Here is a 22,608-nt window from a genome sequence, read left to right as displayed (position 1 = left end):
CAAGTAGTCCTGTGTTGTAGCTTTACCAGGCTGACACCTCATTTTGAGGTATGCCTGGTGCTGCTCCTGGCATGCCCTCCTACACTCTTCATTGAACCAGGGTTGGTCCCCTGGCTTGATGATAATGGGAGAGTGGGGGATATGCCGGGTCATGAGGTTACAGATTGTTGTTGAATACAATTCTGCTGCTGCTGATGGCCCACAGCGCCTCATGGATGCCCAGTTTTGAGTTGCTATATCTGTTCGAAAACTATTTCAATTAGCACAGTAGTAGTGCCACACAACATGATGGCGGGTATCCTCAATATGAAGCAGAGATTTTGTCTCCACATGGTCTGTGCGGTGGGCTTCTTTGATAACAGTTACTGCCTTTAAGTGTCAGCTTTGGCTCAGTGGGAGCTTCTGGGCCAGGAGGTTGTGTATTCAAACCCCACTCCAGGTCTTGAGCATGTAAGATAGGCTGCCAGACCAGCAAAGTACTGAGAGGGTGCTGCACTGTCAGAGGTGCCGTCCTTCAGATGAGATGCAAAACTGAGGCCTCCTCAGCTTGTTCAGCTGGATGTAAAAGATCCCATGAAACTTTTTGAACAGCAGTCAAGTTCTCCCAGTGTCCTGGTCAAATATCCCCCCTTCAACAAGCAACATCCCCAAACAATTAACTGGTCTCTTTGCTGTTTGTGGGATCTTGCTGTGTACAGTGCCTCATCTGCTTGCTTCTCAATGCATTTCAAATCATAACTAGTGTGAAGCTTCTCAGTAATGTGATTAGATGTTTTATAATTCCAAATCTTTCATGTCCAAGCAGGCCTTTAATGTTCCACCCAGTACAAGCGATATTCAATCAATACTCGGTTAAATGTGGTTCAATCTCCTCTTCTGTTATTTTTAACCCAAGTCTTAGATCAATTTTCCCCAGGGCGAACCACACAGCTTGTTGATCAATAAGAGGACAGGCCATCAGCTCTTTTGTCTGCATCAATGGACAATGCTACTCCACCCAAACCCACCCTCATTGTTCATTAAACTTTGACATTTGGAGATTAATTTTCCGAGGTCACGCTGCTGGCAGCCCTCGCCACCAGCATCAAATATTGTTAGATTACGGGGCAACTTGGATTCTCTATGTAGAAGCCCACCCTCCAATAACCAAATAACCCAAACCCCTGGAATGTTTAGCTTGAGCCGTGTATTGTTCCTGGGGATCCCTGGTGTGATTAGTTTAAGCAGAGACTTGTGGCCCCTCCCACAATAGTGTTACATAAAGCAGCATAGTCCTCTCGATTGCTGCTTAACTGAGTACTCTTTGTTAACTGCGTGGAGGGATGTCTTTTCTTAGCTCTGGAAATGTCAAAACTAACAAACTAAAGCCTTGTGATATGAACGTGTGAGGTCAGCCCTGGACAAGAGACCACAGTTGTCAACTCAACAAACAATCCAGAGAAAATCAAAAGCGAGAACTATTTTGGATTTATTTTTAATAAAGTATTTCTTTCGCTCCACCTCGTAAATGTTACTCAGTAACGGAAAGTATTGAACAGGGCAGTTATTCTCCTAGCACCTACTGAGCATTCAATGGTAGATGAGCAAGACTGGTGTGGGTTAACAAAACATCCTTGAGGCCTGGTTTATTTTAGGATGGTGAGTTCTTCCTGGACGAGCAGAGATAGAATGGAATGAACGCTCTTCCTCATCTATGGGCCAAGCGTAAGTTGGGAACTCTTTCTGTCTCGCATGCCAGCACCCCATGGCACGGCTAATGAGTACAGTACAATGGTGTGGAATTTGACATCGCTACCATCTAACCAGTGCCACCTAAATATTGGGGGTCGGGAGGAGGGAGAAAGTTGAGTCTGTGAAAAGAGAGAAAAACTTGCATTTATATAGTGCCTTTCATGACCTCAGGACATCCCAAAGTGCTTTACAGCCAATGAAGTACTTTTAAAATGTAGTCCCTATTTTAACGCAGGACGCACTGCAGCTAATTTGTGTAAAGTAAGATTCCACAAACAGCATTGTGATAATGACCAGGTAATCTATTTTTAAGTGAGGTTGGTTGAGGGATAAATATTGACCAGAACACAGGGGCGAACTCCCATGCTCTTGTTTGAAGTAGTGTCATGGGATCTTTTACACCCACCTAGACAGGTGAAAGTGGAGGAGAGCAGGATTGGATTCAAGAGGAGGTGAAGTCCACAAAATATCAGCAGACGAAGGAGGACGGGGGACGATGAGCAAAAATGTTGAAATATATTTTCTTCTTTCTTTTGTTTCTTCTAAATTTCATTTGCTCAAGAGGAATTTCAAAAGTAGCTGGTGTTTTCTTCCTCTGCAGATACTGGGGTTGTCCTGAAGACAATCGCCCTGTGGAAGGGGAATGCAGTGCAGAGTGAGGAAGTCATTCTAGAAGAGCTCCAGGTGTTTAAGGTATTCATTGCATCCTGTCGTGCCATCAAGCCATAAACTGACAATAATGGATCATCTACTAACATTAGAACTATCAATGGATTACGATACTACCCCTTTTTGTTACCAAACTCATGTTGTTCTATCAATTCTCAATGGATTCCTCCATTAATGACATAATGAGATGAATTGCAGGAACTTATAGAATCATAGAATAGTTACAGCAGAGAAGGAGGCCATTCGGCCCATTGTATCCTCGCTGCTTCTTTATAAGAGTAACTCAGGTCGGCCCACTCCCCTGCCCTTTCCCCTTATGAAATCCTTATGACTTAGCATATCTTGGAAGCAATGGCCATAAGATCATGTGAGCTACAAATGAGGAGGCAGTTGAGCCAGAAAGGTTCTGTCGGCCTCTCCACAAAGACTCCAGCTGTTTCTTCCATGATTCCTGGGTTTTTGCTTCTATTCCCCCAATCTGGAAGTCTATTCCACATTGGACAGCTCTCCCTCCTCATTCTCCTCAGCCTCTCCACCTCCTTGGGCACTGTTGACCATTAAATCCTCCTTAAATGTCTCTCTTTTACTGTCCATCTCCCTGGCATTGCTTTCTCCCAGTTTTGTTTTTACCTGTGAAACTGTTGATACTTCATCACAAATGCTTACTGCTCCCCAGGTCTCCATTCTTGACTCGTTTCTCTGCACCATTCACATGCTGCCCTTTGTAACATCATCTAGAAGCATGAATTCCCCTCCCCGCCCCCACCCCCAACAGCTGTTGCCACTGTCTCCAACTCAGTGACTGGCATTAACACCTGGATGTGCCACACTGCTCTAGCCCCAAGCTCAGCTTCCACTGCTACATCCAAACTGTCATCAAGGCCACTTCCTCTCACCTCCAAAACATAGAGCCATAGAGGGATACAGCACTGAAACAGGCCCTTCGGCCTCCCGAGTCTGTGCTGACCAACAACCACCCATTTATACTAATCCTACATTAATCTCATATTCCCTACCACATCCCCACCACCTACCTACACCAGGGGCAATTTACAATGGCCAATTTACCTATCAACCTGCAAGTCTTTGGCTGTGGGAGGAAACTGGCGCACCAGGCAGATACCCACACTGTCACAGGGAGAACTTGCAAACTCCGCACAGGCAGTACCCAGAACCCGGGCAGTACCCGGGTCGCTGGAGCTGTGAGGCTGTGGTGCTCGCCACTGTGCCGTCCTTCTCTCGCCTCCGCCCTTAAGTCTGGTGCCAAAACCCGAGTTCACATCTTTTCATCTATGTGATGGGTTTCTTCAAAATCTTTTTGAAGGTCTCCAGCCACCAGATGCCACAAGCCCTCCACAATACTGCAGCTCATATCCTCACCTTAGGACCTCAATGTGACATCAATGCCATTTTGGACTGAACTGGAGGTGAGAGAGGGATTAGAGAGTAGAGGTGAGAAGGATTTTAGAGGTGAGATAGGGGTTAGAGAGTAGAGGTGAGAAGGGATTCAGAGGTGGGGAGTTGAGAGGTGAGAGAGGCAGAGAGGTGAGAAGGGGTTCACAGGGGGTTGAGAGGTGAGAGAGGGGTTAGGGTGTAGAGGTGAGAAGGGGTTCAGAGTTGGGGGGTTGAGAGGTGAGAGAGGGGTTAGGGTGTAGAGGTGAGAAGGGGTTCAGAGTTGGGGGGGATTGAGAGGTGAGAGAGGGGTTAGAGAGTAGTGGTAAGAAGGGGGGGGGGGGTGAGTGAGATTGTACTATTTGAGGAAGAAGGGTGGGTGAGACTGTACCAGACATGGGGTAGTGGGGTATGAGGAAAGAAGCATTGCTGGATCTGGTTCTGGGGAATGAGCTGGGCCAAGTGGATCAAGTGTTAGTTGGGAAACATTTAGGGGACAGTGATCATAACATCTTAAGGGTTAGGTTAGCTATGAAAAAGGACAAAGAGCAATCAAGAGTGAAAATAAATAATTTGGGGGAAGGTCAGCTTCAACAGGATGAGAACAGATCTGGCCCAGGTAAATTGGAATCAATGACAGGCAAGCAAAACTGTAAAGGAACAACGGGCTGATTTCAAAGAGGAGTTGGTTCAGGTACAGTCAATGTATATTCCCTTCATGGGGAAAAGTAGGACAAACAAATCTAGAACTCCCTGAATGATCGTGATAGAGAGTAAGATAAAGCAGAAAAGCATGCATCTGACAGATGTTAGGTAGATGATGCAATTGAGAACCAAGCTGAATATAGAAAGTTCAGAGGGGAAGTGAAAAAACAAATAAGAGAAGCAAAGAGAGAGTATTATAAGAGACTGGCAGCTAACATAAAAGGGAATCAAAAAGTCTTCTATATGCATAGAAATAGTAAAAAGGTGGTTAAAGGAGGAATGGGGCTGTTTAGGGACCAAAAAGGGGATTTATGCATGGCTGAGATACTAAATGAGTACTCTACATCTGTCTTTACTAAGGAAGAAGATGCTGCCCAGAAACTGAACTGGAGTAGCCATATAAATACCATGGTTACAAGAGCAGGTCAGAGGCTAGGAATCCTGCAGTGGGTCACTCACCACCTGACTTCCCAAAGCTTGTCCACCATCTACAAGGCACAAATCAGGAGTGTGATGAAGTACTCTCCACTTGCTTGGATAGGTGTAGCTCCAACAACACTCAAGAAGCTTGACACCATCCAGGACAAAGCAGCCCGCTTGATTGGTACCCCGTCCACAAACATTCACTCCGTTCATCACCTCGCACAGTGGCAGCAGTGTGTACCATCTATAAGATGCACTGCAGCAACGCACCAAGGCTACTTAAGCAGGTCCTTCCAAACTGGCGACCTCTACCACCTAAAAAGGACAAGGGCAACAGATGCATGGGAACACCACCACCTGCAAGTTCCCCTGCAAGCCACACACCATCCTGACTTGGAACTATATCGCTGTTCCTTCACTGTCACTGACTCAAAATCCTGGAACTCCCTTCCTAATAGCACTATGGGTGTACTTACCCCACATGGACTGCAGCGATTCAAGAAGGCAGCTCACCATCACCTTCCCATGGGTAAATTGGCCATTGTAAAAATTGCCCCTAGTGTAGGTAGGTGGTAGGAGAATTGAGGGAAGGTGGGGATGCGAGAGGGAAAATGGGATTAATGTAGGATTAGTGTAAATGGATGGTTGCTGGTCAGCACAGACTCGTTGGGCCGAAGGGCCTGTTTCAGTGCTGTATCTCTCTATAGGAGGTATTAGATAGGCTGGCTGTGCTTAAAGTTGATAAGTCACCAGGACCAGATGAGATGCATCCAAGGATATTACAGGTGAAAATTGCAGAAGCACTGGCCATCATTTTCCAGTCCTCCTTAGATATGGAGGTGGTGCTGAGGACTGGAGTATTGCAAATGTTACACCCTTGTTCAAAAACAGAGTGCAAGGATAAGCTCTTAGAGATGATAATTCTGGATAAAATTTAACAGTCACTTGGACAAATGTGGATTAATTAAGGAAAGCCAGCACAGATTTGTTAAAGGAAAATTGAGTGAGTTTTTTGATGAGGTAACAGACAGGGTTGATGTGTACATGGACTTCCAAAAGGTACTTGATGAAGTGCCACATAACAGGCTTCTCAGCAAAGTTAAAGCCCATGGAATAAGGAACAGTGGCATCATGGATATGAAGTTGGCTGAGTGACAGGAAACAAGAGTTGTGAACGGTTGTTTTTTGGGCTGGAGGAAGATTTATAGTGAAGCTCCCTGGGGTCGGTGTTAGGACCATTGCTTTTCTTGATCTATATTAATGACCTAGACATCTGTGTACAGGGCACAATTTCAAAATTTGCAGATACACAAAACTTGGAAGTATTGTGAACTCTGAGGAGGAAAATGATCAGCTTCAAGAGGACTTAAATAGGCTGGTGGAATGGGCAGACAAGTGGCAGATGAAATTAAATGCAAAGAGGTGTGAAGTGATTCATTTTGGAGGGAAGAACAAAGAAAGGCAATATAGAATAAAGGATACAATTCTAAAGGGGGTGATGCAGGAGCAGAGGAACCTGGGGGTGTAGGCACACAAATCATTGAAAGCAGCAGGGCAGGTTGAGAAAGTAGTTAATAAAGCATATGGTATTCTGGGCTTTATAAAAAAAAAAGGGCATAGAGTGCAAAAGCAAGGAAGTTACGACAATCCTGTCTGAAACACTGGTTCGGCCTCAGTTGGAGTATTGGCTCCAATTCTGGGCACTACACTTAGGATGTGAAGGCATTAGAGAGAGTGCAGAAAAGATTCATAAGAATGGTTCCAGGGATGAGAGTCTTCAGTTACCTAGATAGGTTGGAGAAGCTGGGTCTGTCCTCCTTAGAGAAGAGAAGACTAAGAGGAGTTTTGATAGAGGTGTTCAAAATCATGAGGAATCTGGACAGAGTAGATAGGGAGAAACTGTTCCCATTGGTGGAAGGGTCGAGAATGAGAGGATACTGATTTAAGATGAGTGGCAAAAGACGCAAAGATGACATGAGGAAAAACATTTTTATGCAGAAAGTGGTTAGAATCTGGAATGCACTGCCTGACAGTGTGGTGGAGGCAGATTCAATCGAGGCCTTCAAAAGAGAATTGGATAATTACCTAAAGTGAAAAACTTTGCAAGGCTACGGGAAAAAGACGGGGGAGTGGAACTAGGCGAGTTGCTCTTGCAGAAAGCTAGCATGGTCACAACCGGCTGAATGGCCGCCTTCTGTGCTGGAACCATTCTGTGATTCTATGAGACAGTGCCAGGTGAGGGGTGGTGGGTGAAAGTGCACTAGGTGAGTGAGGGGGAAGTGGGTAAGACTATACCAGATGAGTGGGTGGGATGACATGCAGTTAACAACTCAGCCAAAGTGGAGCTCAAAGAGAAAGTACTTCTGTATTTTCCGTGGCACTGTGATCTTCCAAGTTCCACCAAGCCAACATAGGCCACTGCTGCTACAACAAGCCCCCTCCATGAGATTGAGGGTCCCCACATAGATGTAACTTCATCGGGCCAGAGGTCGATGGGGCCTCACGTTGTGGAGCCAGGGGCTGCCCCGGAGCACTTGATCTCTGGCCATAGCCCACCATCCCAATGCAGATAAACCCTTAAAACAGGAAGAACACCAGGGAGAACTCCCCTGATCATCATCTAAATAGTGCCGTGGGATCTGTTGAGTCCACCTGAGATAGCATATGGGAGCCTCAGTTTATCATCTCATCTGATAGACAGCACCTCTGAAAGTGCAGCACTCCCTCAGTTCTTCAGTGGAGTGTCAGCCTGGATTCTCTGCTCAAATCCTGGAGTGGGAATTGAACCCACAACTATTCTGAATTAGAGGTGAGAGTGCTACCCACTGAACCAATGACATTATCAGCCAAAGTTAGAATTATCCCCCAGGAGAAAGAAGTAAGCAGATAGGGAAAACTTGGGGGGAAAATGTCTAATAATGGTTTCTATTTTCATGTTGCCAGATTCCGAACCCCATCACATCGATGGAGATCTCAGTGAAACGGGTAAGTACCTCCATTCCATGACATGTCTTTCCTTCACACCCTTTGGTTGGTATTGAACTCTTGTGGTATTCTCTGCTTAATGTGCCTCTTGTATACTCTGCTACCTTGCAGCAACAGCTCTACATTGGCTCGAGGGTAGGGGTAGCCCAGGTGAAGCTCCATCAGTGCGAGACCTATGGCAATGCATGTGCCGAGTGCTGCCTCGCCAGAGACCCCTACTGCGCTTGGGATGGAAGCTCCTGTACCAGATACCAGCCCGCCGCTAAAAGGTACTGCATCTGGCCCACAGTGTTAGCTAAAGTCCTTTCACTGGCTTCCAGATAATGTGTATGTAGTTGGATGGTGGGGGAGGGTGGTGTCTATTAGTCCATTGATGGGCGGGATTAGTGAGCAAGTGTGCGTCTGTGTTCACATGTGGTTAATAAGTTTTTTAGTGTGCTGGTGTACAAAGTAGTGAGGAGTATATGGTGTGCACACGTGTGCACTCATTGCATCAATGTATTCATGCATTAGATGGTGAGATACACATTGGCTGCTTGACAGCGTGTGTATTTTTGCATGGCTTGTGTGTGTGCGTTTGCACATGTATGTGTACTATCACGTGAAATGTTAGTTCATATATTAGTGTGTTTGAGTTCTGAGGATGTGTACAGTTCTGTTCATCCTTTGAGCACTTCCCATCATGTATATTTTCAGACAATTATAGATCAGTGAATGACCCTGTGACCTCTGACCTTGATCACTGAATGACATGTCTGCAGAGACAGGGTACAAAAATGCTCAGCAGCTTCAACAAGCTTTTTATTTTTCCCTCCAATTTCCCCCCTCTTTCCCTGCACTGGGCACCATGCCCCATGTGCTGGCCTAGGGGTGCCAGTGGGCAACATGACAACAAGCACCATCTTCAATCTGATGCGCATGCATTTACCAGCACGAGTTGCTGGAGAGTCAGTGATAACTGTGGAGGATTATCCTCTCCTGCACATAGACACCAAAGCCAATTGCACCTCTCTTGGCATAGATCAGATAAGGTAACCCAGACGAGGGGCTAAAATTACATGTGGGTAGAGAGGGGTTAAAATCAGGTGTTGAGAGAGCAGTTAAAATGGAGAGAGCGAATAACCCAATTTCATCCCTGAGCCATTGCTGTTTTAAAATTCACCATGTTTTCAGGTGTATGAGACACCTGCCTATGTTATAGGATCTTGGCCCCATGATAACAAGAAGTCCCAACAGCTCAAATGTGGTCAACCACCAAAGTGGCTCTGTAAGGTAAGTTTAAAACTTTCCTTTCTGAGGCCTAGAGGTGCAGGAGTGCTCTTTGTGGCCCCACAAAGAAAGTGTAGTCTCGTTCCTCCCCACCACAACCCCACCCTTTCAGAACCGCTAACAACCTGGGAACACCAGTTCCAATCCACATGCCTTACCTCCATACTTCGGGCCATCCGACATCCCAGCCGCTTTGGTAGGCTTGTTAATGAGGATTGCCCATTCAAATTAGCTGGGCCTTCTGCTGGCTGTTCCAAGACAGGCCGGCCACTGGCGAGGCTACGTTCCTGCCTGGGAGTCAAAATTGCCACCTGACCTTTCTAGCCCATGTGATTCAGGACCACATCACACTGTGTATTTGCACACTGAATCCTTGAGGGAGGGATTACCCTGACTCAACCCACAAGCAATTCAGTGACCAGGTTGATGGTGGCACCAGAATGCTGAGAGTGATAGAGTGATGCCCCAGTTATCACTGTCAATACAAACAAGGTGCAGCTCTGATATGGAAGGGCATGTATTGAACATCTGATCATCTTGGTAAGATTGATTTTAAAAGGCTTCAGATTCAGTTCAATGCCTCACTTCAGTTCCTCTCTTTGTTCAGACGTTTCCGAAGACAGGATATTTGGAATGGTAACCCCATTCACCAGTGTTTGGATCAAAGCCTGATTGGTAAGGAAAGTCACTATTCTCCCTCCCCGTCACTTTCAGATGTATCTACTGACATCCTTTAAATACATCAAGGTGACATTTCTGTGGCGAGTTTAACAGGCAATCGATGTGTAAATTAATGGGGAGGCTGAGGGCGAGATGCCATTTGTGTGATGCAAATAATGAAGTGGTGTAAAGCCATGAGCAAGTTCTGGAGATTCACATCTCATGCCTTGTGTCTTTTCAATCTTGCTGGTGATTTGCCCATTAATAATGGCGTGCTTGCTGTTATTTTTCCAGCAGGATTTAGCCCATTAAGTTCAAAGTTCTGTCATGTAACAGCTTAAGGATTTTTTTTTCTTGCGTGTTCACCCAGGTACGGGATGTTTGGATAAGGAAATGGAACCTTTTCCTGTTTCAAGCACTCATGTCAGGATCAAGCACTCCCAGATCGGATGTAGCACAGTTTGATACGCAATTTTAAAAAAACCCTTGTAGTGAGCCCCCATCAATTACCCTCAAATCTAGTGGCAGGAGAACACCGTTACTGCAACAGTGTGACAGCCTCTATTTCCCAAACAAAACTATCCATTGACCTGCCCGAGGGAGATTGAGAGTTTAGGTCAACTTTGTGCTATAGGCTGATTCCTGCTAGTAACTGGGTCGTGATTGTCAAGGTTCATTTCCCAAAGAGAGGGCTCTTTCATGCCATTAGTCTGGGCTAGACTTGAACTCAGGGATAGAAGATTAGTGAGTTGACCAGCAAAAAGTCCTCTCAATTTTTTAAAAGAAAAATTTTAATATCTTGATAAATGATTTTATCTTCCTCATCCTCATTCCTGCTGTCGTACTGTGCAGTCTGAGCTTTGTGCATTTTTATAGAAGCTTCATATCAGAAAGCAGCTGGGTTTGTGTCTGAGGCTCAAGTGGCGAGTTCCAGATCTGCACTTGTTTTGTCAGGTGCTTCTTCAAAGAGGGAGAAGGACAGTTGTGAAGAGACAGAATCACCCGCGGGGCAGTTGGATGCTGAGCAGCATCGGCAAAGGTCTGGGAGAAGATCACTTTCCCACCCTTTCCATCAGGGAATGGTGCACAGAGCAGGGAGAATGGAACTGGATGAAAAGAACTTATCCAAAAAAAATTACCTGTTTCATGTTGGGTCCTTCCCTTAGCTTCCCGCTTTCAGGCTTCCCAACACCCCCTCCCCCCACCTCTCTCAGGCCTCTTGACCCCCTGCTCCCACCCTAGCCTCCCCTCCCACTATTGTCCAGTTTCATCATTAAAACCAAAAGTAACTACATTTGTTTTTTCGCAACGCACTCTCCTAAACACAATCTGAAATGTGTACTTTGGCATCTAATTTTGATTTTTCCAAAAATCCAGAACATACTATTGTAGACATACTTCCCTCAAAATGCCCACACCCTTTCTGGTTTTTGACACATGCACTGCTGGCACTATATCAACTTTGCGTCCGGGTAGAAGTTTATTCGGAGGTCAGAACCAACATTGCAAACAGATGCCAATCGTGGTGCATCCCTACTCTTTGCCAATTAGTTTGTTGGCTGCAGTTTCCATGGCAGCCTAGTGGATGCCATGCCAGTCTCTCAACTTCCAAAACCAATGCCAGAAGGTTCAAGTAACTGTAGCACTGGCCCTAATGGACTAGGGATCTTCCTCCCTCGCCTCCCAAAAGACTTTTCCTAGTTATTAGAGGAGCTGAACATATGCAAGAAAAATGTAAACCAATTATTAGGCAGTGGTCTACTCTTATTATTCCTAATACTGGTAACATGGATTTTGTGTCCTACCAGGATTGACCTCAATGATCCAATTTCTTGGCTCTATGATTGACAAGATCATTTATGAACCCAATAAACTAGTTGGCAATCTCTTCTGAATAGACAAATGTTAATATTAATATAGGATATTAGCAAATACCTATAAGGAGTAAGAAATCAGACTACTTTTCCAATGTATTAAAGATAATTGGCAAAAGATCTAGTTGGGAGATGGGAAGAATTATTTTTAAGCAGCCAATTGTTATGATCTGAAATGTCCACTGCCTGATAGGGCGGTGGAAGCAGATTCAATAGTAACTTTCAAAAGGGAATTGGATAAATACTTGAAAAGGAAACATTTTCAGGGCTTTGGGGAAAGAGCAGGGGAGTGGAACTAATTGAATAGCTCTTTCAAAGATCTGGCACAAGTACGATGTGCTGAATGACCTACTTCTGCACTATAATATTCTGTGATAGGTACTGATGGACCAAACACAATTATTTCTGAGGTTTGCCCCTCACTGATTTGAGCATAATCCTTATAAAGAATCTACAGTAGCTTTTAAAATGCTACATTTTTAATTACCCACAGAGGAAGACTTTGATAGTGCGGAGGAGAGAGTGGTTTATGGGACTGAACACAACAGCACCTTTCTTGAATGTGTCCCAAAATCTCTTCAGGCCACCGTCAAATGGTTCCTACAACGAGCTGTGGACGAGATAAAAGATGAGGTGAGTGAAACCATTTAATTCCATCATCTCATTGGATACTGGGCGGCAGGTTTGCCTGTACATCCTGCTGAGCAATTTTATCGTTTGAATACTTTGTGTTTGGGTTTTTGTCTTTTGTAAAAATATCAGAGGAATTTGAAGTGAACGTGTGAAGTGTTTGTACAGTATAATCTCCAAGCTACTGTCAAAGACTTGTGACTGACTCTAGTCTATTCAGAGAGTGGTTAAAAGCCTCCTCCTTATAGCAGAAAGGCTAAGAGGAAATTTGATAGGGGCATTTAAAATCATGAAGGGTTAAGATTGAGTAAATAAAGAGATGGTTGAAGGGTCAAAAGGCAGAACGCACAGATTTATGGTGATTGGCCAAAGAACTAGAGGCGAAATGGGGAAAGGTTTTTATATAATGAGAGGTTAGTATTTGGAAAGCACTGCCTGACAGCATCTAATGTTCCGGAATTCCCTCCTGAAACAGCTCCAGCTCTCTCTCTCTCTCCCCTCCTTTAAGATGCTCCTTAAACTCTACCTCTTTGACCAAACTTTTGCTCAGCTATCCTAATATTTTATGTGGCTCAATGTCAGATTTTGCCTGTGAAGCGCCTTGTGACATTTTACCGTTAAAGGTGCTATACTAATGCAAATTGTTGTTGTTTGAATCACTGCATAATTTTTACAGGTGAAAACAGACGACAGGATCATCAAAACGGAGCATGGCCTCTTATTCAGAAAGATTTACCGAATGGACGAAGGAACCTATTACTGCAAAACGATGGAGCACGGCTTCACGCAGACGGTGACCAAAATCTCACTGGAGGTGATCGAGAGCGAGCAGCTGGACGAAATCTTCAACCGCGACGACGAGGAGCATACCAACCGCCCCTGCGTGACTCAGCCCCGTCGACTGCACAGCCAGAAGCCTTGGTTCAAGGACATCATGCAGCTCATTGGCTATTCGAACCTGCACCGAGTGGAGGAGTACTGCGAGAGGGTGTGGTGCAATGAGAAACAACGGAAGAAGCGCAAGATGATGATGAACAAGTGGAAGTTCATGTCGGAAGGTGGGAAGAAAGGAAGGAGCAAGCCACGCAATAGGACGCCAAGGCACATCACCGACACATAGAGCCTACTGAGCTCCACTTGGATTGTATATAAGCACCGAACTGCAGAGGTCAAACTACAGACTAAGCATTCACGGAGCAGTGAAGCAACCTTTCAAAATGGACATTTCTCAATTGAGGCTATGAACCTCATCACTCGCCGTTTTGGGAGAGAGGATGACCAAGGTCAAAAAATGAAACCAAAGATTCCCAAAAGTTTTTTGCCTCTTCAACTCCAAGTCCAACAGAGACCCTAATCAATTATAATACCATATTCTATTTTGAGCATATTGTGCCATAATATTGACCTTGTTGGTTTGGTAAATGGAAATATAATGTTAAACTCTGTATTTATAGATGTTATTTAATAACTCGTTGGAATTACTGGATGTTCAGTGTAGGGACAGAGGAACCCATCCACTGTACTTGAGCAGAAAGCATGAAAAAATAGAGCAAGGAATGGATACCATTAGTTTAGTGTTGACCAACTTGTTCAACTGCTGGTCTGTAAGATATTCTCCTCAAAACATAACCGCATCAGACATATGAGGGGCTGAATTTTATGGGCGCCCGGAGATGGGCTAGGAGGCAAGGGGGCCCATAGAATTGCGACGGGAGGCAGATGGCCTGTCACTTTCCTGTCGCACTGCAATTTAGTTGGGGTGGGATAGGCCAAAGACAGCCTTCCCATCCAGAGGACAATTGAGGCCCTTAAGAGGTCTAACAACGGCCAGTTAAGGGGTTCTTCCCCCCCACCCCCTGCAGCCAATGGCATTAATCCAGCAGTTGAGAGGGGCCTCGGCCACACTCGGAGGTCACCCAGTAAAAGAATGTGACCTCCCTGCGGGCTTGGGGTGTGGGGCCCTCCTCCATGGGCTATCTGTGACCTACCAAGGGCCCCGCCAGCAAACCACTCATCTTGTTGGACCCCTCCCTCCACTTAACTGCCAGATTGGCCCTGACGACCCCACCTCATTTACTGGGGTCCAGAGCTGGGACTGGGTCCAAGGCCTCTGCAGTACCGGGCTATTAATTGCCCAGTTGCCATCAAATTGTTCGTGGGTGGGGGGGGTGCTCCAAGTGTCCGAAGCAGGATTCTCCCAGCCCTTTCAGCCTGGTGCCAGGAGCCCCACCAGCGTCACAAAATTCAGCCCAATGTTTTCAGTTGGAATTGTGTAGTTGATCCAGGAAGGCTCACTTTATGGTCATCTAGCAAACGGCTGAATTTTCTTGGTGATAGTGAAACATAGAAAATAGGAGCAGGAATAGTCCATTCGGCCCTTCGAGCCTGCTTCACCATTCATTATGATCATGGCTGATCATCCAATTCAGTAACCTGTTCCCGCTTTCCCCCCATATCCTTTGATCCCTTTCACCCCAAGAGCTATATCTAACTCCTTCTTGAAAACATACAATGTTTTGGCCTCAACTGCTTTCTATGGTAGCGAATTCCACAGGCTCACCACTCTCTGGGTGAAGAAATTTCTCCTCATCTCAGTCCTCAAAGGTTTACCCCATGTCCTTAGACTATGACTCCTGGTTCTGCACTCCCCCATCATCGGGAACATCCTTCCTGCATCTACCCTGTCAAGTCCTGTTAGAATTTTATAGGTTTCTATGAGATGCCCCCCTCACTCTTCTGAATTCCAGCGAATATAATCCTAACCGACTCAATCTTTCCTCATACATCAGTCCCACCATCCCAGGAATCAGTCTGGTAAACCTTCGCTGCACTCCCTCTAGAGCAAGAACATCCTTCCTCAGATGAGGAGACCAAAACTGCACACAATATTCCAGGTGTGGCCTCAACCAAGGCCCTGTATAATTGCAGCAAGATATCCCTGCTCCTGTACTCAAATCCTCTCGCTATGAAGGCCAACATACCATTTGCCCTTTTTTACCGCCTGTTGCACCTGCATGCTTACCTTCAGCGACTGGTGTACAAGAACGCCCTGGTCTTGTTTCATATTCCCCTCTCTCAGTTTATAGCCATTCAGATAATCTGCCTTCCTGTTTTTGCTACCAAAGTGCATAACCTCACATTTATCCACATTATAGTACATCTGCCATGCATTCGCCCACTCACTCAACTTGTCCAAATCACCCTGAGGCCTCTCTGCATCCTCCTCACAACTCACCCTCCCACCCAGTTTTGTGTCATCTGCAAACTTGGAGATATTACATTTAGTTCCCTCATCTAAATCATTAATGTATATTGTGAATAGCTGGGGTCCTAGCACCAATCCATGCAGTACCCCACTAGTCACTGCCTGCCATTCAGAAAAAGACCCGTTTATCCCTACTCTTTGTTTCCTGTCTGCCAACCAATTTTCTATCCATCGCAATACATTACCCCCAATCCCGTGCGCTTTAATTTTACACGCTAACCTCTTATGTGGGACTTTGTAGAAAGCCTTCTGAAAGTCCAAATAAACCACATCCACTGGCTCCCCCTCATCAACTCTACTAGTTACATTCTCAAAGAATTCTAGTAGATTTATCAAGCATGATTTCCCTTTCATAAATCTATGCTGACTCTGTCCGATTCTACCACTGTTCTCTAAGTGCTCTGCTATAAAATCTTTGATAATGGACTCTAGAATTTTCCCCACTACCGATGACAGGCTGACTGGTCTATAATTTCATTTTCTCTCTACCTCCCTTTTTAAATAGTGGGGTTACATTAGCTACCCTCTAATCTGTAGGAACTGTTCCAGAGTCTATAGAATCTTGAAAGATGACCACCAATGCATCCACTATTTCTAGGGCCACTTCCTTAAATACTCTGGGATGCATACCATCAGGCCAAAGAACCAAAGTATGCATTTAGTTGGTCAGCCATTTCTTTGTTCCCCATAGTAAATTCCCCTGTTTCTAACTGTAAGGGACCTACATTTGTCTTCACCAATCTTTTTCTCTTCACATAGTTTTTATGTTCCCTGCAAGCTTACTCTTATACTCTATTTTCCCCTTCTTAATCAATCCCTTGGTCCTCCTTTGCTGAATTCTAAACTGCTCCCAATCCTCAGGTCTGTTGTTTTTTCTGGCGAATTTGTATACCTCTTCCTTGGATCTAATGCTATCTCTAATTTCCCTTGTAAGCCATGGTTTGGCTAACTTTCCCGTTTTACTTTTGCGCCAGACAGGAATAAACAGTTGTTGCAGTTCATCCATGTGCTCTTTGAATGTTTGCCATTGCCTATCCACCATCATCCTTTTAAGTAACGTTTCCCAATCCATCATTGCCAACTCGCGCCTCATACCTTTGTAGTTTCCTTTATTAAGATTCAGGACCCTAATCTCAGAATCAACTATATCACTTTCCATCTTGATGAAGATTTCTATCATATTATGGTCGCTGATCCTCAAGAGGTCTCGCACAACTAAATTGTCAATTATTTGTTTCCTCAACATATTGGTCCAGAAAACCATCCCGTACATACTCTATGAATTCTTCCTCGACAGTATGTGACTAATTTGATTTGCCCAATCTATATGCAGATTAAAATCACCCATAATTACAGATGTTTCTTTATTGCATGCGTCTCTAATTTCCTGTTTAATGCCATTCCCAACATCACCACTACAGTTTGGGGGTCTATATACAACCCCCACTAATGTTTTTTGTTAGTCCACTAACGGGGAGGAAAGCAGGAGCTGACACTGCTTTGGTGGGCTGCGGGACTCTGGGCTGGCATATTGCCAGCGGTGGCCAATTAAGAAGCCGCTGCCATCCAATTGAGGATGGTGGCCCACCCCCAAGAGCTACTGGCTAATCAGAGGGCCTGCAGCTTAGCAGCTGCAGCAGCACCACCATCAGTAGTGGCCAGTGCTGCGGCTGCAGCTCCAGGATGAGGACTCCTCAATGGCAGAGCACCCATGAAGAGCAGTGAGTTAGGCTAAGGGAATCCGGGCCAAGCAAACATCCCTGGCAATCGAGGTGGGGGAATGGGAGAAGGTCATGGTGCACAAGTGGCATCATTGCCACGGAGGTGTTTATTGCCACCAGGGAGATTTGTCATAGGCCATGGAGCGCCTATTAAGGCGGGCCCCCCCCCCCCCCATCCCTGGAATCTGCCAGGTCTCCCCACATGGCAACGGGCCCTCTCGACCTGGATAAAATGCTCATGGGGGTGAGAAGTGGCTCTTAATAGGCCACTTAAGTGACTCAGTTGGCCACCTGGTGGGTGGCCGCACCACCAAGGTTCCAACTACTGGCAATTAGGGATGGGCAATAAATGCTGGCCTAGCCAGCAATGCCCACATCCCATGAATGAATTTAAAAAAAATGCCCTGGTGGCGCGGAAAGACATCAGGCTCTCAGTCTGAGGCCTTCCCCCACCATATTGCCAGCCCTCCTGCCTCCCAGCCTATCTCCAACTGGCCGGGAAAATTCAGCCCATAGTGTATGTAAAACTGTATTAGGAAAACCAGACATCCCACTGTTACTGTAGCAAGATTCAATTCTTTATCACCACTTCTACATTTTAACAACCAATATATAAAGTGTGGCTCTGATATTCAGAGAGAGTTTCATATCTTGAGTTTTAGTAGTTAACATTTTAGCTTTGTTGGTGGGGAGATTGAGTGAGCTGGCTTTACTGATTGATTAGAAATGGCATTGTGAACTAGACTAGCCCACAAGTCCTGGCTTTGTGACAAGTAACATTTGGACCACAGAAGTGCCAGGCAATGATGATCTCCAACAAGAGAGAATCTAACCATCTCCCCATGATATTCAATGGCATTACCATCGCTGAATCCCCTATTATCAACATCCTGGGAGTTACCATTGACCAGAAACTAAACTGGACCAGTCACATAAATACTGTGGCTACAAGAGCAGGTCAGAGGCTGGAAATTCTGCAGTGAGTAGCTCAATTCCTGACTCCCCAAAGCCTGTCCACCATCTACAAGGTACAAGTCAGGAGTGTGACAGAATACTCTCACTTGCCTGGATGGGTGCAGCTCCAACAACACTCAGGAAGTTCAACACTATCCAGGACAAAGCAGCCCGCTTAATCGGCATCCCATCCACCACCTTAAAAATTCACTCCCTGCACCACCGACGCACAGTGGCAGCAATGTGTACCATCTACAAGATGCACTGCAGCAACTCACCATGTTGCCTTTGACAGCATCTTCCAAAGATGCAACCTCTACCACCTCAAAGGACAAGGGCAGCAGCTGCATGGCAACACCACCATCGGCAAGTTCCCCTCAAAGTCACACACCATCCTGACTCGGAACTATATCGCCGTTCCTTCACTGTCACTGGATCAAAATCCTAGAACTCCGTCCCTAATAGCATTCAGGGTGTACCTACACCAGGTGGACTCCAGCAGTTCAAGAAGGCAGCTCACCACCACCTTCTCAAGGGAAACAAGGGATGGGGAACAAATGCTGGCTTTGCCAGCGACACCCACAACCCATGAAATGAATTTTTAAAAAGTCTGCTGCAGGGCCTGGGTCTTTTTCCAGTGGGTATATTCCAATACGTGCATTCCGATTGGTATAGCTGGTTATTCCTTTGTGTGTATTCCGATGGGTGCACTCTGATGGATGCCCAGTTGGTATAGAAAGCCCTAGTATGTTTGTCACTATCCGGGCATTTTTTGTCAGCCAAGTCTAGTTCTATTTGGTTCTGCTTAATTAAAACCAAACTTAAAAGTAAAACATACCCTGATAAATGAGCGGCCAGGCATTTATCAGCAACACTTCACCTAACTGCATGCGCTGTAGATAAAAAAAAAACACAGCATGAGATTCTATTCTGGGCACAGAGCATTTATCTTTGTATTTTTCATTAATCTCTGACCCTGGTAGATAATAATACTTGATAAACTTATGATCAATTCTTCACTGAAGGCTTCATTACGAGTTTTGCAGATTACACATGAACTAAATCTCCCCCACAGATTCCAATGGTTTATATGAGGACATGAGGCAGATAAATTACTCAGGGAGTTGTGATCTGGAATACAGTGCCTGAACAGGTGGCGGAAGCAGATTCTAGAGTAACTTTCAAAAGGGAATTGGATAAATACTTGAAGGGAAAACATTTACAGGACTATGGTGAAAGAGCAGGGTTGTGGAACTAATTGGATAGCTGTTTCGAAAAGTCAGCACAGGCATGATAGGCCAAATGGCCTCCTTCTGTGCTGTATCATTTTAGACATTATAAAAATAGGTATCAAGCAATTATTTCAAGCCTCAATCTCTGAACCTGCTGGATTGCCATAAAAAACCCAATTGTTTCACTAACAGCCTTCAGGGGAGGGAACCTGACACCCCAACTGGTACGGCTTACACATGTCTCCAGCCAACAATATGTGGTTGGCTCTTATGCCGTAGGACTGGGTAACATGGGGACCTTGCTAGAATCTTCTAACCGTGCCTATCCTCAGGTAGCCTCACCAAACAACAGCACCTATCGGAAAACTGCGCACAATGGGCACTCAATATCCAACCTGCCACGTATTGGAGAGAGCTATTGTAGGAAGTATGGTATATCAGAGTGCATTACCACGAGATGTGGTATATCAGAGAGTGTTATACTGAGGAGTGGTATATCAGTGAGTATTATAGTGTGGTATATCAGAGAGTGTTCCAGTGAGATGTGGTATATCAGAGTTTTAAAAGAAAGCATCCTACAGTATTCAAGATGACTTGGCTATCCTTATGGAACGAATTAATTCGTGCCAAATATGGCCCACTGGAGGTCTAAGTGACTCAGTGTGCATTTACTCTTTTAGTTCGTGTTGCATAAGTTACCTGTAAACTACTCACACAAACCCACTAGTCTGTGGTTACTCGCAAAGTTACCTCACCAGGTTGAGAGGTGTCACCTGTATATTTGCTTTGTAAGGGGCACTTGAAGTAAATTTTTACTCATTCCCTGAATGAATGACTGCTTCTGAGCCACAGAATTAAAAAGGTTTTTCCTGCCAGTACCATATCTACACACAGTTAAAAGTGTCAGAAACACTTATACAAATCCACATCAGACAACCTTTGGAAACCTCACTGACTGTTCTTCACTGGATAGGTTCTGGGGTTGAATGTAATTTGGTGCATTTTTGCTCATAGATCCTGAAAACACTTGAGCTTAATAATGTTATAAAAGCAAAATACTGCAGATGCTGGAATTCTGAAATAAAAACAATAAGTGCTGGAAATACTCAACAGGTCTGGCAGCATCGGTGTGGAGAGAAAAAGAGAGTTAATGTTTCAGGTCAATGACCTTTCATCAGAACTGGCAAAGGTTAGAAATGTAATAGGTTTTGAGACAGTGGGGGGGTGGGTGTAGTACAACAAAAGGGAAGGTCTGTGATAGGGCAAAGGGCAGGAGAGATTAAATGATAAAGATGTCATGGAATAAAAGGCAAAGGGAGTGGTAATAGTTGATTAAAAGACAAAACATTTGTCCAGAGAGAGTGTTAATGGCAGAATAATGAACAGCTCTGGAATGTCTGGAGTTCTGGTGCTCTGGACCTGCCACCGGGAGGCCACCTCCAGTTAACACTTTCTCCAATGCCTCTGAAGACCGGCTGGAAAATTCCAGTCAGCTTCCAACAGTCGGCCTTAATAGGCCATTAGCAAGATCAATTTGGCTACTTGCCACTTGAGGGCGGGTAGCCCTGCCGCACCCCCTCCTCCTCATCCCAACTCCAGGAAAATGGCCAGGGGTGGGGGGGGTGGGGGTGGTGCGGGCTGGAGCCAGGGAACTGGAACGCCAGCTGGTAGTGCGAAATTCTGCGCCCACGGCATCCATACCTGCCCCCTTAGGGGCTTAAAAATTTAGCCCAAAGAGTCTGTTTGTATTCCAAATGGCTGTGTGAAGGTGGGACCCATGATGTTGGGCGACCGTTGGCAGGAGTGTAGGTGGCAGGGTGATTGTAGGCAGGAGGCTATGTGATGAAACCTCCAGTACTATGTCCAATCAGAATTGGCAACCCAAACTGGCAGCTTCTCAGGAGCTGTACGTTTATATATCAACACAAGGAAAACAAACTGGACAGAGAACACAAGAAAGTCAGATCGATGCATTATATTGTCATGACTATCATTTTGGAATCAGACCCCAAAACCTTAGTTAAGCCATATTTACTGGCTACAGCATCATTTAGCAATCCTGATATTGTCATCATTGACAATTGCTTCACTGAGCTTTGTATCTGGTTGCAATTTGTAAAATAATGTATATAGTTACCTCTAGGTATTTTGTACAGGATTGGGTCATTTTGATTCGTTATTTTTATCTCTAACGATTTACAAAACATGTTTCCGTTCATACTTTTAAACTGTCTCAAAGCTTGGAGTTTGAATGTGACAACAGGTTAAAAAAACAATTTTTGTTTTTCTTTCTTTAAAAGAACACAAATTATTTATGACTGTATACCTGTATTTGACGCAAAGCTGCTGATTTTCCACAATCTACACATTTAATACCTGTACCAGCTGCTGACCCGCTTCAAACTGAAGCGGGGTGGAAGAAATAGATGCTTTTAGGCAAAGGCTCACAATTCAAGTGATTGTCACATTAGCCACGATTGTGTGCAGGTTTAATACATTTATCGCTGCACAAACTGCAGGAGAAAAGAAGTCTTGTTTTAAACATTTAAATTCCGATGCCTCAAAGGATATGGAAAAATGGATGAGGTGAGGTTCCTGTTTCCATTTTTATAAAGGAACTCCATCCTAGATATAATCATCTGTTTGGCCGCTGTTTGTTTAAAAGGGAATATAATTTTCCATAGGGCTGTATTTCGTACACAGATTAACTCCTGAGATCGTGAGGAGTCTGCAGCTTTAAATATTTCGAGTTAGTATTGTGGAGCTGTGTTAAAATGAACACTGTATTTAATCAGTTTACATATACTTTAGATGTAATTTTTACTTTTTTAATGTATATTTACACTCTTGCATATAAATAAAACCCAGGTTTATTAGAATGTGACCTTTTCAAGTGACCTCTGTTTATTGATTGGACACACGGAGTTATCTTCATAAGAACATTAGAAATAGGAGCAGGAGTAGATCGTACAGCCCATCGAGCCTGCTCCGCCATTCAATACGATCATGGCTAATCATCGGCCTCAACTCCACTCTCCCTTCTGCTTCCCATAGCTCTTGATTTACTAAAACCATCTGTCTATCTCAGCCTTAAATAT

At 44.8% G+C, this 22,608-nt stretch overlaps 1 protein-coding gene across 1 annotated transcript in view; it reads left to right on the top strand.

Annotated features, from left to right (window-relative positions):
- The window catches only part of sema3bl (sema domain, immunoglobulin domain (Ig), short basic domain, secreted, (semaphorin) 3bl), a 157,574-nt gene extending 135,201 nt beyond the window's left edge, over nucleotides 1–22,373 (top strand). Inside the window, exons 12-17 of the mRNA XM_068052100.1 lie at nucleotides 2,333–2,424; nucleotides 7,864–7,905; nucleotides 8,017–8,174; nucleotides 9,782–9,849; nucleotides 12,202–12,341; nucleotides 13,015–22,373. Coding sequence (XP_067908201.1) covers nucleotides 2,333–2,424; nucleotides 7,864–7,905; nucleotides 8,017–8,174; nucleotides 9,782–9,849; nucleotides 12,202–12,341; nucleotides 13,015–13,458 — 944 coding nt within the window. The 3' untranslated portion in view covers nucleotides 13,459–22,373. The remainder of the gene's footprint in view (nucleotides 1–2,332; nucleotides 2,425–7,863; nucleotides 7,906–8,016; nucleotides 8,175–9,781; nucleotides 9,850–12,201; nucleotides 12,342–13,014) is intronic.
- Nucleotides 22,374–22,608: the final 235 nt, after the last annotated feature.

The sequence above is a fragment of the Heterodontus francisci genome, chromosome 19 (genome assembly GCF_036365525.1).
Source record: "Heterodontus francisci isolate sHetFra1 chromosome 19, sHetFra1.hap1, whole genome shotgun sequence".
Lineage (NCBI taxonomy): Eukaryota > Metazoa > Chordata > Chondrichthyes > Heterodontiformes > Heterodontidae > Heterodontus > Heterodontus francisci.
The sequence above is the reverse complement of the archived record's forward strand: the minus strand, read 5'-3'. Positions and strand labels throughout refer to the sequence as shown.